General features: G+C 49.9%; 1 protein-coding gene across 1 annotated transcript; it reads left to right on the top strand.

The window, feature by feature from the left end:
- The first annotated feature begins 873 nt into the window (after positions 1-873).
- Positions 874-3,050, top strand: LOC120689114 (flavin-containing monooxygenase FMO GS-OX-like 2). The gene is made up of 7 exons (XM_039971449.1): positions 874-1,537; positions 1,629-1,699; positions 1,775-1,924; positions 2,021-2,103; positions 2,192-2,324; positions 2,419-2,592; positions 2,696-3,050. The coding sequence occupies exons 1-7, from the start codon at positions 874-876 to the stop codon at positions 2,855-2,857; spliced, it is 1,437 nt and encodes a 478-aa protein (XP_039827383.1). The 3' UTR covers positions 2,858-3,050.
- The last annotated feature ends 14,048 nt before the right edge of the window (positions 3,051-17,098 follow it).

Here is a 17,098-nt window from a genome sequence, read left to right as displayed (position 1 = left end):
CTACCAATAATGGATCAGAAGTGATTTGCACCGACGGCAATCCCTAGCGTACACGATGCAAGGCCAACGGCGTCGCGTGTCTGCCGGCGTTCGCAACCTCGGCCACGGTGCTCCCCAACATCTCGGTGTACCTACGGTTGGACGAGTGGTTCAGGGGCGAGGCAGTTGCCATCGCTGGCTGCCGCCTGCCTGGGTGCCGAGCGCCTGGTGTCACGAGCATGGGCACCGGCCATAGCCACATGCCCTAGCGTGCCGAGGTCTTGATCAAAGGTGTTATACTGTGATCCAAATTCATTGCACAAGAAAAAGCCGACTTTGCTCCTCGCTGTGTTAATTTTTTTCTCTTGTAAGCCGTCATTGGCATTGTAAACACTCACCTCGATATAGTGAAGATTTGCTGGCTGGCTCCCGTGGTTTTTACCCTTCGCATTGGAGGGGTTTTCCACGTTAAATTCTCGTGTCTCCTGTGGTTTGATTTCGTTGTTCTTCGTCGTTTCTTCGCCATCGATTCTAACAGAAGGAGCGGGCGTTAGGAAGGGCCAGCAGCTTTATTTTGCTGGCGAACTCCGGCCGACGGCGCTCTGACAGAGATGGCGGCCGCGCCCTAGATGCAGCTAGCGGAGAGGAAACAGGAAGGGTCGGCAGCGACACGTTTTTCATAACCAGCGGCTCTAAGAGATATGAAAATAGAGTTTTTGGAGCAATCCATGAGGAGGTCTAAAAAAATCTATGGAGTTGATCCCTAGCTCTACGTATTTTCCGTAGTCGGAATTTGTAGAACGTGCAGTCACAGCGCAGTCACGTGCTCTATTTTTTTGAAAGATAGTCAGTCACGTGCTCTAGAAGTTGACAATTGGCACCTCTAGATTCACGATGCAGTCACAGTCAACCAATCACTGCACAGCGCACACCAAATTGCGATCACATCCTCCGCATCCCCGACCGTCACCCACGCTGCCACATCACCGACCCCGAGAAGACCAGGCACCCCCGGGATCGGCCATTCCGATGCCGCGCACGGTGGCCGTGGTCGGCGCGGGCCCGGCGGGGCTGGCGGCAGCGCGCGAGCTGCTCCGCGCGGGCCTCGACGTCGCGGTATTCGAGAAGTCGAGCCGCACGGGGGGCACCTGGGTGTACGACCCGCGCGCGGACGCCGACCCGCTGGGCTGCGACCCGGCCGCGCCCGGCGCCGTCCACGGCAGCCTCTACGCGTCGCTGCGCACCAACTTGCCGCGCGAGCTCATGGGCTTCTCGGACTTCCCGCTGGCCGGCCGGGTCTTCGCGGGCGACGCGTGCGCGTTCCCGGGACACCGGGAGATGCTCGCCTTCCTCGACGCGTTCGCCGAGGAGTCCGGCGTCGCGGCGCACGTCAGGCTCCGCGCCGAGGTGCTGCGGGTGCGCCTCCTCGGCCAGGAACAGGGGGAGCGATGGGTGGTGGCGTGGCGCGGGGAGGACGGCGAGGTCGCGGAGGAGGTGTTCGACGCCGTCGTGGTCTGCAACGGCCACTGGACGGTGCCCCAGGTGGCCAAGATCCGAGGTACCGTCTGCTCCCTTCCTTCTTTCTCATCATCCAAGAAAAAAAGGAATCGCCGGGGAAAAAAAGGTCAAGCTATGCTTGTGTGTCGCAGGAATTGACAACTGGAGAGGAAAGCAAATGCACAGCCACAATTATCGCGTTCCAGAACCTTTTCGAGATCAGGTAATTCTCCATTGCCTCTTGGAATCCTGCAGTCTCAAAGATTTCATTTGTTCCAGTTTGCCACTCTCCGTGCAGAATGTTGTTGTTGTAGGGATGGGAACCAGTGGGGTTGACATTGCTCTAGAGATCTCACATGTGGCAAAGGAAGTGCACATTGCGTCGAGGTACTCGGAGGACAGGCTGGGAAAGGTCGAGCTCTGCAAGAATGTCTGGATCCAAACGGAGGTTCAGCACTCTGAACTTTTCTCCTCTCGAACACCTTCCCCTTCAAGTTAACTAAAAGCAGCCTGTATTAACACAATAGTAGCACGATGAGAGCAGGTAGATTGCATCCAAGATGATGGCAAAATCCGCTTCACTGATGGCTCGGCAGTTGCTGCAGATATTATTCTTTACTGTACAGGGTAGGATTAAGCTCAAAATGGTTTCTTCAAACTGTGATCATCGTCTATGTTGTCATTTCCATTTCGTAATGCACAAAATCGCCTTCAGGTACCACTACCATTTCCCTTTCCTTGACCTGGATGGGCTCACCGTCGATGACAACCGTGTCGGGCCACTGTACAACCACGTCTTCCCGCCTAAATACGCGCCTAATCTCTCTTTCGTCGGGCTACCAGCGAAGGTGCGGATATGACAACATCAAAAATTTTCAGAGAGCACAAGATGTGCAGAATGCATCCATCACTGGAGAGCGTGCGTGTCTTTTCTTTCTGCAGACCGTCATCTTCCAGACGCTGGAGATGGAATCCAAGTGGGTCGCCGCCGTCCTGTCGGGGCGCACCACGCTGCCCGGCGAGGAGGACATGATGGCCGCCGTGCGGGAGCACTACCGGCAGATGGAGGAAGCCGGGAAGCCGAAGCGCCACACGCACGTGATTATGCCTAAGTGGGTAAGTGAGCCCTACAATGTCAGTCATTGAAAGTTTTCTGGCGAGACTCGACGGCGGCGTCTGAGACTGACTGTGCTTGTGCTTGCTCTGGTGCGGCGACCAGGAGGAGCACCTGAACTGGCTCGCGGACCAGGTCGGCGAGCCGCGCCTGCAGGCGGCGCGGTTGGAGATGTTGGAGAAGGCGTTCCGGTGTGCCTGGTCGCTGGACGAGGGCTACCGAGACCGCTGGGAACAAGAGGACAACAGTGCCACGAGCGCGCCTTAATTAGTAAGAACAAAAGAGCTGCATCTCTTATTAAAAGAAGGAGCAGCATCGTTCCAAGAACTTGCAAAAACGCAAGTTGTAATCCATCATCATTCTATTTGTTGTGTTACTCTCTAGATGATCATTTTAATTTGTTTTAACGAGCAAGATGGCCCGCGCAAATAGTGGGTACCTAGGTTTCTTTATGCTGACATTTCATAATTTGCTTCAAAATAAATGTATGCAATAGTCGTGATATTGTAAGGTTTATTTTCATAATGGCACCAATCAGGATATTGGTTGTGCTTTCTTCTCATCATCATTTTTTGTGATGATTTTTTAACATGGAAGATGGAACCGGTAGAAAAGAGAATACATTATATGGACAATATATTTTTTGTATTTATTGAAACTAGTACAAACAGTTGCATATTTAACCGGGATATAATTCTTTACTTTAAGTTGACGTTTGCGACATATTAGGTAGGTATAGTCTAATCCCAAAATATAAGCATTAAGGACACATTCTTGACGGTGTGCATTGATTCCTCCCGTCCGATATAACTTGCAGCTTTCCGTGGATCAGAGAGGATCGTACATGTTTAACCTTGACTTTCCGAATTGCTTTTCTTCAGATCAGATCGCCACTCCATATGTTTAGTTTTTAGTTGTCCAATTTTATCACAATGCTACATGGCAGGAAGTGGCGGATCTGGCCACGAGATGTAGTGGGGCTGACATCTTCTTCCCTCCTCTTTCGCCACCCGCCTCCTCTCTCTATTTTCTTGTTTTCTCCTCTTCTTCTTCCCTAGCTTCTCCTTGTTTCTAATGGATATGGAGGTTGCCCGTAGGGGGAGGGGGGACTACTAGAAAACGGGCCATCGGTCCAGGCCAAATGTACCAGCTGCTGTTGCAGCCGGTACCGATGGGTACCATCGGTACCGGCTGCAACAGCAGCGGGTACATTTGGCCTTCGACCGACCTAGTAGAGGACAATTGGCACCGGGTAGTGGTTCCAACCGGTTCCAATGCGTCAGCATAGGAACCGGTTTGAACCACCACCCAGTACCAAATGAAGGCGGCGATATAGGCACCGGTTGATGGTAATAACCGGTTCCTATGGTGATGAAACGTGGCAGCTGCCAGGAGCTCGAGCCTAAGGCACCGGTTGGTGCCTTGACCCGGTGCTATTGAACAAAATTTAGCACCGGGTCATTGAAACCAACCGGTGCCTTTGGCCCGAGCCTATAAATACCCCAGCCCCTCCCCCCTCAAGTTTCCGTGAACTCACTGTTCATGGCAGCTGAGTGAGGTGAGGGGAGGTGGATTTTTGCTTTTTTTTGAAAAAAAAGTTAGTTATTTTTCTTTATAACTTAGCAATTAATTTTTAGAAACAATTATTACTTAATTTAGTTTATACATGTGATAATTATTTTTATTTGTAGCATCTTATTGTAGTTATATGCGTTATCAATTTATTTGATATTTGAATACTATCAAATTATTGTATTTATATGTTTTATCAATTTATTTGATAAGTGAATAGTATCTATTTATTATAGTTATATGCATTATCAATTATATAAATATATTATTATAAATTGGTAGTATGAATGAACTATTTGTACAGTACAATGATGTATATAAATGTATTGTGGACCTAGATGAGTCGGCAATGGATGTACATGGCCGACCGGCATTCAAAGGAGTTCATGGATGGCATGCATGAATTCATAGAAGCGGCCGAGAAACACAAGTATGGCGGTTTCATTCGTTGTCCATGCAAATTTTGTAAAAATGAGAAGGATTACTCATCATCAAGAACCATCCATAGTCACCTGTTTAATAGTGGTTTCATGCCGAACTACTATGTTTAGACCAAGCATGGCGAAAGAGGAATTGTGCTGGATAATAATGTAGAAGAAGAGGACAGGATTCCTGACTTTGCAGCCAATTATAATTCCTTTTTCAATGACACTGCAATGGGTCAGCCTGAAGAAGATACTGAAGGATACGTTGTAGAAGATGATCTTGGTCAGATGCTGCGCGAAGCTGAGGAAGGTTGCGAAACAGAAAAGGAATCGAGAGATCTGAAGCGTATGTTGGAGGACTACAGAACATTGTTGTACCCTGATTGCAAACAAGACCAAAAGAAGTTGGGTACCACATTAGAATTATTGCAATGGAAGGCATCAAATGGTTTGTCTGACAAGGGATTCGAGGAGTTGCTGAAACTTATAAAAAACTTACTCCCTGAGGGTAACACCTTGCCGCAGACAACATACGAGGCAAAAAAAGTTGTTTGTCCTTTAGGATTAGAGGTACAGAAGATACATGCTTGTCCTAATGACTGCATCCTATATCGAGGTGAGTATGAAAATTTGGATTCATGCCCTGTATGCAACGCATGCCGGTATAAGATCCCTCGAGATGATCCAGGCGACATTGAGGGGATGCGTGTCAAGAAGAGGGTGCCTGCCAAGGTGATGTGGTATTTTCCTCTAATACCACGTCTGAAATGTTTGTTCATGAACAAAACGAATGCTAAATTGATGCGATGGGACAAAGAAGAACGTAAGCAAGACAATATGTTGAGACACCCCGCTGATAGGTCGCAGTGGAGAAAAGTGGACAGAACATTCCCAACATTTGCAAATGATGCAAGGTTATAAGATTCGGCTTAAGTACGGATGGCATGAATCCTTTCGGTGAGCAGAGCAGTGGCCATAGTACCTGGCCTGTGACACTCTGTATATACAACCTTCCTCCCTGGTTGTGTATGAAGCAGAAATTCATTATGATGCCGGTGCTTATCCCCGGCCCGAAGCAACCCGGTAACGATATAGATGTGTGTCTGAAACCACTGATTGAGGATCTTCTATTGTTGTGGAAAGAGGAGGGTGTTCGTATGTGGGATGCACATGCAGAGGATCATTTTAACCTTCGTGCATTGCTTTTCGTAACCACCAACGATTGGCCAGCACTAAGTAACCTCTCTGGACAATCCAATAAGGGTTATAGGGCATGCACCCATTGTTTAGAAGAAACCGACAACATGTACCTCAAGCACTGTAGGAAGATCATGTATATGGGTCATTGTCGATTTCTTCCGATCAAGCACCCATTAAGGAGGAGGCATTCTCACTACGATGGAAAGGCAGATCATCATACCAAACCTAGGCACCGTTGTGGTAAAATGGTGTTTGAAATGGTCAAAGATATAAAAGTAGTATTCGGAAAAGGACCCAGCAGCAGATCAGTGCAGAGTGATGACGGACGTGCACCTATGTGGAAGAAGAAGAGTATTTTTTGGGAGTTACCTTATTGGGAAGTCTTAGACGTCCGCCACACAATTGATGTGATGCACCTAACAAAAAATCTTTGTGTGAACCTTCTAGGCTTCCTTGGTGTCTACGGTAAGGCAAAGGATACATTGGAAGCGCGGCAAGATCTTCAATGTATGAAACAACGGGCTGCCCTACATCCAGAAAAAAGGGATAAAGGATGTCATTATCTAGGTCCTGCGTGCTACACTCTTAGTAAGGAAGAGAAGCAAAGTATGTTCGACTGTTTGAACAGTATCAACGTCCCATCAGGCTACTCTTCGAATATAAAGAGGCTACTGAATTTGAAAGAGAAGAAATTCGCACACGTAAAGTCCCATGACTGTCACGTGTTGATGACACAATTGATTCCAATTGCACTTAGAGGTATTCTACCAGCTAATGTTCGAGCAACAATCATAAAGCTATGCACCTTTCTCAACACAATTTCTCAGAAGGCAATCGATCCATCGAGTTTAAGCAGGCTACAAGAGGATGTTGTCCAAAGTTTAGTCAGTCTTGAAATGATATTTCCTCCATCATTCTTCAATATTATGACGCATCTTCTAGTTCACCTGATCAAAGAGATTGGTATTCTCGGTCCTGTTTTTCTTCATAATATATTCTCTTTTGAACGATACTTTGCAGTCCTAAAGAAATACGTTCGTAATCGAGCTCGTCCAGAAGGAAGCATTGCGAAGGGTTACGTCACAGAGGAGGTCATTGAGTTTTGTGTTGACTATGTGGAAGAACTCTGCCCAATTGGGATTCCAGTATCACGTCATGAGGGGCGGCTGATTGGAAATGACACACTTGGAAGAAAATCAGTACATGCCACAGATCATGCCACGTTGAGCAAAGCACGTCTCACAGTTCTGCAACAATCAACCTTGGTGGCTCCATACATGGAGGAGCACATGCAAATTGTGCGAAGCATATACCCTTTGAAGTCTGAGACAAGGATTACAAAACATCATAACGATACATTCGCCACCTGGTTGCAGAAGGAAGTCATGGCTAACGATCGAATTCATGAGCAGTTAGCTTGGCTGGCCAGGGGTCTGGCAAATTCAATCTTGATGTACCAAGGATATGAAATTAATGGTTACATATTTTATACAAGAGCCCAAGATAACAAGAGCACCAATCAAAATAGTGGTGTCCGTATAGATGCCACCGACTCTAGTGGCCAAACGAACTCATATTTTGATTACATTGAAGAGATCTGGGAACTCGACTATGGGCCATTGAAAATACCTCTATTTCGTTGTCAATGGGTTAAACTCACAGGAAAATGTGTCGATATCGACGAGTACGGAATGACAACGGTAGACCTCAAAGAGCTTGGCTATCGAGACGAACCATTCGTCCTAGCTAAAGATGTCACTCAAGTTTTCTATGTGCAGGACATGTCTAGCAAACCGAGAAAGGACAAGTCCAGGAATAAATCAAGATTTGTAGGTGCCGGAGATGAGCCAAAGCGCCATATTGTTCTGGCAGAAAAAAGGAAAATTGTGGGAGTCGACGATGTCACAGATGAAGAAGAATACAATAAGGCTGAAGATATGGCTCCGTTCGCAGTGGAGGTTGACACAAGTATTCTTTTAGCCGAAGAGGAGGCTCCGTATGCACGTCATGATCATAATGAAGGGACGATTGTAAAGAGAACCATCGTTAATATTCCCTTAGTTGAATGATTATGTCTTGTAATATTTTCTATGAACATTATCAGATTTCTTATGCAATGAATTGATTTATTGGGCAATTAAATGATTCATTATGCAATTATTTGATTTATTATGATTTATTATGCAATTAAAATGATTAGGTATGCACCTAAATGATTTATCATATAGTAATTAGAATTATTGTGCATTTAAATGATTTATTATGCAATTAGTTGATTTATTATGCGATTAAAATAATTAGTTATGCACCTAAATGATTTATTATGTAGTAATTAAAATTATTGTACATTTAAATGATTTATTATGCAATTATTTGATTTATTATGCAATTTAAAATAATTAGTTATGCACCTAAATGATTTATTATGTAGTAATTAAAAGTATTGTGCATTTAAATGATTTATTATGCAATTATTTGATTTATTATGATTTATTATGCAATTAATATGATTAGTTATACATTGAAAAAAATTACTATTCAATTAATCGATTTTGTAAATAACCTATTGGCACCGGTTGAAGGTTTCAACTGGTACCAAATTTTTGGCAAAAAAAAAGTGGCGTGCGGGAGTCGAACCCGGGCCTCTGCGATTAGAAAACTTAGGGTTACCACTGCGTTACACGGTGCTTTTGGTAGGTTTGGCGGCAAAAGCTTTAAAGTACAAATATTTCAGCAGCCTTAGCCACCGGTTTTTGTTTACTAACCAGTGCCTTAGGAACTTTTCAACTCCCGCCCGTTGTAGCCCTAAGATACCGGGTGGAATTATCACCCGGTGCCTTTGGGTTACCTAAGGCACCGGGTGGGTTACAAACCGGTGCCTTAGGCCCTCAAAGGCACCGGTTGAAATTATCACCCGGTGCCTAAGGCCTTTGATGTATATAAGGCCGTGCCCTTCTCTTCTTCCTTCCAGTACGCACCGCGCCGATCGTCCTCCGCCATCGCCCAGCGCGCTCCGCTGCCTCGCCTTGACCTCTCCAGCTTCCTCAATGACCCCTCGACGCCGAACCCCGGTGCGCCGCCGCCATTCCCCTTGGCGCCTCCTCTGCGCGCCTCCTCGATGCCGGCCTCCCCTGCGCGCCTCCTCGACGTACGCCGGCTGCCTCGATGTCGCCGCCCATTCGGCCGCCGCCTCGACGCCGCCGCCCATTCGACGCCGCCGTCCCTTGGACCGCTGCCACCCCTCTGTAAGGATCACCGGGGTGTCCGACCCTAGAGGGGGAGGGGGTGAATAGGGTCGCTAATCGCTTTTCTATCCTAGGGCTCAATCTAATTGCATAAGATAAACCTAACACGTCCTACACATGCTAGTTATGACTAAGGTTTATCTATGCTACCCTCTACTTACCCCAAAAGACTTGCAACCTATAGCCAATCCTAATCAAACTAACTAGGAAAGTAAAGGTAAGCAAGAAAGAGTAAATGCGGAAACGTAATGCAGTAAGTAAAGCGGTAAGGGAGAGGATATGCAAACTCCCGTGAAGACACCAAGACACACGATTTAACGTGGTTCGGTTAGGACACCAAAGTCCCTCCCTACGTCCACGGCCACTTGCTCACAAAGAACAAGTGGGATGCCGAGTCTCTTCACTTGATCACCGTCTTGCCACGCCTCCAAGGCTCCCGACAAGCAAAGGCTAAGTGACGCCAAGTCACAAAGACGAGGTCACCGCCACCGTCTATCTCGAAGCGTCACCACGGCACCGTCTTCACTATCTTGGAGCTTTAACACCAAGTAGGGGCCTCCTTCCCCGCACAAAGTGTCGTTGCCACTCCACACCAAGTCGGAGGGTCACACGACGAGTACACAAGTTGCTTGCCGCAGCAAGACTTTCTCTCAAGCTAGTTCTCTCAAGAACTAAGCCTAAACAAGCACTAAGCACTCTCACAAGTGTGCTTAAGCCTATATGATGTACAATGAAGCTCTATGGTGGTTGGAGATGATCTTTAGCTCTTGTATACTTCCTTGAACTCCAGCCCACTCAAATGACCCGGCCTTGGGGGTATATATAGGCAGCACAAGTAAATATAGCCGTTGGAGAAAAGCTGCCAGAAAAACGCTTAACGCCGGTTAATCCGACGTACCTCCAAAGCCATCGTCGGTTTAACCGGTGTATGTAAACTGCTACTTGAAAAACTAGCCGTTAGCAATTAACCGGTGTATCGCCGGTTTAACCGATGCAATCAACCGGTGTATGTAAAATTAGCGTCGGTTTAACCGGTGATTGTAACTTCTTCACGTTCCTCCAAAAACCACCTCTCTGGACAACTGAACTGATGCAATTGACCGATGCATCGTCGGTTCAACCGGTGTATGTATTTTCATCGGTCTTTGTTTGGCAATGCACCGACGTATGCATTTTCTTCAACGTCGGTTAATCCGGTGAGTGTACCTTCAGTTTCCAGCTTCTGGACAATTATACCGGCGTGTGTATTTTCCTTAACGTCGGTTCAACCGGTGTATTGAATTTCTTCACAGTCTCTTCGATTCTTGTCCTTTGAACCGGTGTAGGGGTGGCCCTTCGGGCCTTGCTACGCCTCTCTTCTCTTTGTCATCACTTGAACCTAAAAGCCTGAGAATAGTCATCTTAACAATCACATTAGTCCAAGTGTTGTGTGTGTGTCATCAATCGCCAAAACATTATATTGAAATATGGCATGAGAGGCCATTTTCGCTACACCCTCCTCGCCGTAAGTGCAGGCCGGCCGGCCGGCCGGGCTGCCAGAGCGCCGCCACCCTTTTTTTAATTTTATGAGAATTAGAAGATAATTAAGATAGAATTATTAGTGATTTGGTAGAGAATTAGAGAATTAGGGAGAATTATTAGTGATTTGGTAGAGAATTAGAGAGAACGAAGTAGAGAATTAGGGAGAATTATTAGAGCATTAGTGGCCAATTAGAGAGATTTAGTAGACAAATAGAGAGAATTAGAGAATTAAAAAGAATTAGTTAGAGAATTCAGTTATTTTATTTATATACATTAGTTAGAGAATTTAGTTAGAGAAGGAAATGGAGAGAATTTAGTTAGAGAGAATGTAGTCATTATTTTTTTTGCCATTATTTGATATTATCTAGAATTTAGTTATTTCATGTATAGAAGGAAATGAAGAGAATTTAGAGAGACAATTTAGAGAGAATTTAGTTATTTCTATTATTATGTCTTATGTAGTGTATAATTGTGTCATTCAAAGATTTTATTTCATCATGTATTTAATGGTTAGACGATGACGACATGTATTTCACTGTATAATGTAATGACGACGACGAGTAATGACGATGACAATGAGTAATGACGATGACGACGAGTAATGACGAGTAACGACGACGAGTAACGACGACGAGTAATGACGAGTAACGACGACGAGTAATGACAAGTAACGACGACGAGTAATAATTTTATGTACAATTCTTGATTACATGAATTGTATTTGTAATTTAGATTGATTTAAATTAATTCTCGAGCTCGAACCCGTTCGTATTCGCTCTCTAACTCACTCACGCATTCGCCGTCCCTCGACTCTCGACCTGGACCCTCGACCCTGACTCTCAACCCTGTCCCTCGACCCTCAACCCTCAACCCCGTTCCTCGACCCCGTTCCACGACACACACACAGACACACATACACACACTGTCTAATACACTCTAACACACACACACACACACTCACACTCTAACACAATTGTATAAAGTATCGACCCTTGACACACACACACACTCACACACACACACACACTCACTCTAACACACACACAAACACACCCTAACACACTCTAACACACTCTAACACACTCTAACACATTTATATAAAGTATCGACCCTCGACACTTGACACACACACACACACTCACTCACACACACTCACACACTGACTCTCTCTCTCTCTCTCTCTCTCTCTCTCACACACACACACACACACACACACACACACACACACTAACTCTCTCTCTCTTTCTCTATCCCACTAACACACAAACACACCCTAACACACACCCACACACACACTGACTCACACACACACACACACACTCACTAACTCTCTCTCTCTCTCTCTCTCTCTCTCTCTTTCTCTGTCCCTCTAACATACACACACACACACACTCTCTCTCTCAAACATGCATATTCGTTCAAAGAATTAAATTCTCCTACTTCATTTAAGGATGGACACATACTCTAACACATTTTTATGGTTTCAGTTAAGGATGGACCCCTTCGGTGATGACGAGGTCGCCAAGCAATACATGTTGGACGCAATAAACGAAGATACGAGGGCCAACACCACCCAGCCAATTGCTGAAGAAGATGCTCGGACAGCTGATTCGTTCCTGAATATGTCTGGAGATGCCGATGAAGAAGATGATGACTTTGCGCCGCCACCCAATCAACAGCAGCATGTTCCAGTACGAATCTTAAAACTATATGCATGGTGACTTCGTTAGATTAGTTTTGCGATTAACATATCTTTTCTGTAATTTAGTCGACCTCCGCATCGACTTCGTTGAGCCAGTCAAAAGGGAGACGCCGGCCAACCAAGAAAATGGAGGGAAGACAGGTCGTCACAGAAGTGGACGCAGAGGGCTGTCCAAGTGCTCCAGAGGCTGCTAGCACAAAATTTGTCAACCAATGTGGGGTTATTGTTCGGGCAAGAATTCCGATCACCACAAGACTATGGAAAACGAGCAAACCCAAAGAACAGCAACACGCCGTGCCTGCACATCAGAAGGAAATGCTATGGGCAGAACTCAAGGATATGTTCATTCTTCCTGAAGGAGTTGTGTCGGTGTCCCGACCCGCGGGCCCGGATCCCAACGAGTGAATGCTGCGTGTTTCCTCGTCCCAGATGATGATGCAAGAGGCAACATAGTAATGCATGGTTTATCCTGGTTCCGGCCGCGGGGCCGTACGTCCAGCAAAGGGGGTGTGCGAGGGCACTGTATTATCTTGCACCCGGAGTGCTTGTGGTAGGGGATACAAGCGAGGCGAGAGAGGGAGGAAGGCTCCCTGGTCTCTGCTAGAAGTGGAGTCGATTGAAATGAGTGCCCCGTAGTGCTGAGCGCCCTCCAAGTGAGAAAAACCAGAGCCCGGCTAAAGGAAGCCCGCCTCCTCCTTTTATAGTTACAAGGAGGGGCGGGGCACATGAGTGGGGCGTGGATGTCGTCGTTTTCCCCTGAATCGCGGGGGTACAGTGGTCGGACACTGTAGGAAGTACACTGTGGGAAGGCGGCGTGCGTCGCAGTCGTCCTGGATATCGTCCTTGGTCCTGCGAAGATCGCGCCGGTCGTCCTGCAGTGTCCCTGCAGGCGGCGTGGTCGTCACTGATGTATGGTCTTCTATATACGGCGCGGTGGCGTTTGGTGCGCCCTGCGGACTAGGGTCCTGCATGCACCAGCGGCAGTGGGGTGCGCGGCGTTCCCGGACCCCCTAGTCGGAGTGCGAGCGTGCACACAAGGAGGTCCGGGGGACGCGTGGAGGTCCCGGACTCCTCAAGGGGGGAGGTCCGGGGGACCGTCCGTGCGTGCTGAGCGCCCCTCTCGGAAGGACACGTGACGTCGCCGGACCCCTTCCCCAGTGGGAGGCGAGTCCGGATGGTCGGTGTCGGCAGAACAGTAACGGGAGTAGTGCCGAGCCTGTCTTGTCCCCCGTCGCATGTCCCACAATGTTGCTACAGCCTCTGGGATGGCGGAGCGGTGACCGAAGTCAGCGGATGGGACCCCGATCACATCCACTGTGGGAGTGGCGGCCTGACGCCACCTGTCCTGGGCGCCATGGCGGAGTGGCTGGCCTTTAATGCCTTTGTACGGCGAGCGGTTGGGCGGCGGGGCTGTTTGTCCCTTGTGCCGAGGGGTGGCCTCGAGCGAGGCGGAGATGGCTTACCCGCTCTAGGGTAGATTCGCTACCCTTGAGCGAGGCGGAGATGCGGAGCGCAGTCGAGGGGTCTCGACGGGGACCCTCGAGCGAGGCGGAGATTATCCAGCGGGCCCGAGAGGGATGTGAATGGGCCGCACGCTGGGCTTCTTTGAGTCCTTTCCTTTCTTCCGGATGGGAGGCAGACCGTGGGCCTTAGTGGGCTCAGTTGTTCAACATGTGTTTTGCGTTTTCCAGAGTGATCTTAGTACCCCGATTAGGGTGTCCCTAATCGTGGTACCCGACAGTAACCCCCGAGGCTTTGGTCGAGTCAGGGGATTCGGCCAAAGGGTGATTCGGCAATTTCCCCTTTGACGTGATCAGACAATGTCGTGCACCCGCCAGACGCGCCTGAACGCCAGCCCGGCGGGTGTGACAACACGCCGGTCGGGGTAGTACGCCCGCGGGAGTACTTCGAGGCGCGCGCCTCTTTGTTTGTTTGTTTAAAGGACAAGACGTGTCCGCGCGTTGAGGGGGGCCAGGGCGACGGTGGCGCCCGCTGCCTGGCAGCTGGTGCTTTTATCGCGCTGTCCCGCACGTAGGGCCTTGGCCCCGGCATTCCTGGTTGCTTTGCGGCGCGCCGTTCGAGGGCAGCCGGCCAGAGCCGATGCTGCACCGCTTAGTGTCTAGGGGCTCAGCTCCGCTTTATTTTATTCGGTCGTGTCTCGGCGCAGTGACCGAGGACATCCTTTGCTTGTGGAGCGCCGCGTCATCACGGGCGGTACAAGCCTCCACTCTTCGACAAGCTTGAAGCTTTGTGCCCGGCGCAGCTATAAATAGGGGTCGTGGGGTTCCCTTTCTTCTCCAACCTCCCAGCTCTTTCTTCCAGCATCGTCTAAATCTTGTAATGTTTACTTTGCCTTTTTGTGACTGGCCCCCGGATGGGGCGGCCTGGATTTTTTAGGCTTTTGGCGCTAGAAGAATGCTTGCGAGCGTTGCGGGAAGACCGGAGTGGGCGTGCGCTCCATCCCTCAGCTTAAGTGGGATCAGCAGAAGAGCATTGGGCCCGTGGGGTCCTGCTCCTGCGATGTCCCCTAGCCTGAAGGGGGATGGAGACGCCTAACCATGGCGTTAGTGCCAGGTTGGGTGACTGTTCTTTGCATCGTCCCCCCAGGCGACAAGGTTGCTCTCGGGGAGACGGTGCGGAGGGCGCTGTCCGCCAGCTCGTCCCCCCGCGTGGTCTTCGGTGGAGGAGACGCTAGAAGAAGGCTTGCGAGGAAAGCATCCCGCTAGACCCGTGCGGTCTGGGGGCTGTTCCTCGCATCCCTAGCAGCCTGGCCGTTGCATCAGCCAGGGGCTCGGTGCCTTTCTTCGTCACTCGTTCCTCCCCAAGACAGGGAAAATTTCCACGTAGGTGGCAATGTGTTTGTATCTTTCAATGGCTTCGCGCGCGGTGACCCTTTGTAATCTTTATTTGCATTGAGCAATAAAGTCCCCTTTCTCCTCTACGTGGAGGATTACCGAGGGTATAGGGGTGTACAGAGAGTTACGACCCTCGAATATGTGTGAAGTCTCCTTCGCGGGGGCGCGTCAGCGCACCCGCGGGTGTAGCCCCCGAGGCCTTGGAGGAGAGTTTGTGCTCGTCCAAGGGCTATAAACGTTGTCCCACTGGGTAGCTTTACTGGGGTGGCCGTCCAGCAACTTTTTTAGCCGGCATCGGCACTCTTTCAGCCGGCCTCGGCACTCTTAGTGCTGGTACAGCGGCCTGGCGTTCAGCTTAACCATCAGGAGAGCGCACGTCAACAGCGGAGGGTTTGGTTAGACACGTGGAGCTTCACAATTGATGGTCGTCGACTTTTTCGATGGTGCGGTTTGAACCGTGGTGTGCGAGGAGCCCCCGAGCCCAGGCCCGTGTGAAGGCGTTCAGGGGAACCTTCGACTTCGATTACGACCCTCATCGCCCTTCCGTAGGGAGGAGGGGTGAAGCGCACCATGCTACCCATGCCCGGGCCGCGAGCTATGGCTGCTTCAGTGAGCTATTAGCGGGTTGTTCAAGCGGACGTCTGTGCCCCGTTCGATAGGGGTCGGCTCGTGGTTCATAGACACATCACATAAAGCGCTTGCGAAGGTTTGCTAGGTGGGGCTCAGACCCATTCGATAGGGTCCGAGGGCAAGATGCTCTCCCTCGATGGGATCCCCCTTCTAGGCACCCTCGGCTGGCCTTGAACACTGCGTAGGATGTCTCGAACTCCGCGTTCGAGGGTGGCTTGTACGGCCCATCCCTGCAGTCCCTGACTCTGGTGATCTGGGGCGCCTGTCGAACCTCCGAAAGGCCAGGCTTCGAACCCCTGATCAGTAAGGCCTCGAAATGCGATTCCTTCGAGGGTAAAGAGACCCCTGAAGGAATATTCCGTCTTGATTCGAAAACGACACAGAGTTGCAAGTCGCGCGCGCGGGTCTTCCGCTGTTAGTGGGCGACGTGGCCCGATTTGTGCGGTGCGGTGCGGGCGCGCCTTTTTAGGCGACAGCCTCGGGCAGACGAAGCAGCATGGGCGGCGGCTGACGGATGGGATAGCGCAACAGTCGCGCCGCGCCCGCCAGTTACCGTACCGCAGTTATTGCTGCGTGCGCGTGTGGGAGACTCCGTGGTCGTGGGGCCCAGCCGTCAGCGATAGCGAAATCTACCGCATTCAATGCGGTAGATTTGGACCGTGGCTGTGGCTGCGCCCGTCATGGTGAATAAAAATGAAAAGAAAGGGGGTGTTTGGGCTCACCTGGCCATTTGCCTTCATCCTGCTTCTCCTTCTCCACCTCCCCTGCATCCTGAGCCCGCAGCCAAGAGCGGAAGGAGGAAGAGGAAGGAGAGAGAGAGAGAGAGAGAAAAAGGGAGAAAGAGCACCTTAGCCATCCCAGAGCCTTCGCTCCCACATTCCCCCTCGAATCGAAGACATGTCGGACATCCAGGAGCCTTTGCCGTGGGGGAAGTCCTCCACCACCATGACGGTTCTGGAGCAGCTGGTTGCCGACCGGCTGCTGCCGCGGAACTCCGACTCGTGGGCGCTGGCGTGGATTTCCCCGCACCCGGACGAGACCGAGCCGAAGCCCCCGCAAGGCTACGTCGTGAGCTTCGTGCGCCTCCACGAGCGAGGCTTCGGCGTCCCCGTCAGCAGGTTCATGAGGGCTTTGTGCGAGTGCTACGGAGTGGAGCTGCACAACTTCAGCCCCAACTCCATCTCGCAGGCGGCGGTCTTCGTCGCCGTCTGCGAGGGGTACCTCAGCATCGAAGCCCACTGGGACCTCTGGATCCATCTGTTCTGCGGCGAACTCTTCGTCGAGAACGCGCGGGGCCAACCGAGGCGGTTCGCGCGTGCCGGTGGCCTGACACTCCACGTCCGCCCGACCCGGAGGAA

This window comes from Panicum virgatum, chromosome 9N (genome assembly GCF_016808335.1).
Source record: "Panicum virgatum strain AP13 chromosome 9N, P.virgatum_v5, whole genome shotgun sequence".
In the NCBI taxonomy this organism is placed as follows: Eukaryota; Viridiplantae; Streptophyta; class Magnoliopsida; order Poales; family Poaceae; genus Panicum; species Panicum virgatum.
The sequence above is the reverse complement of the archived record's forward strand: the minus strand, read 5'-3'. Positions and strand labels throughout refer to the sequence as shown.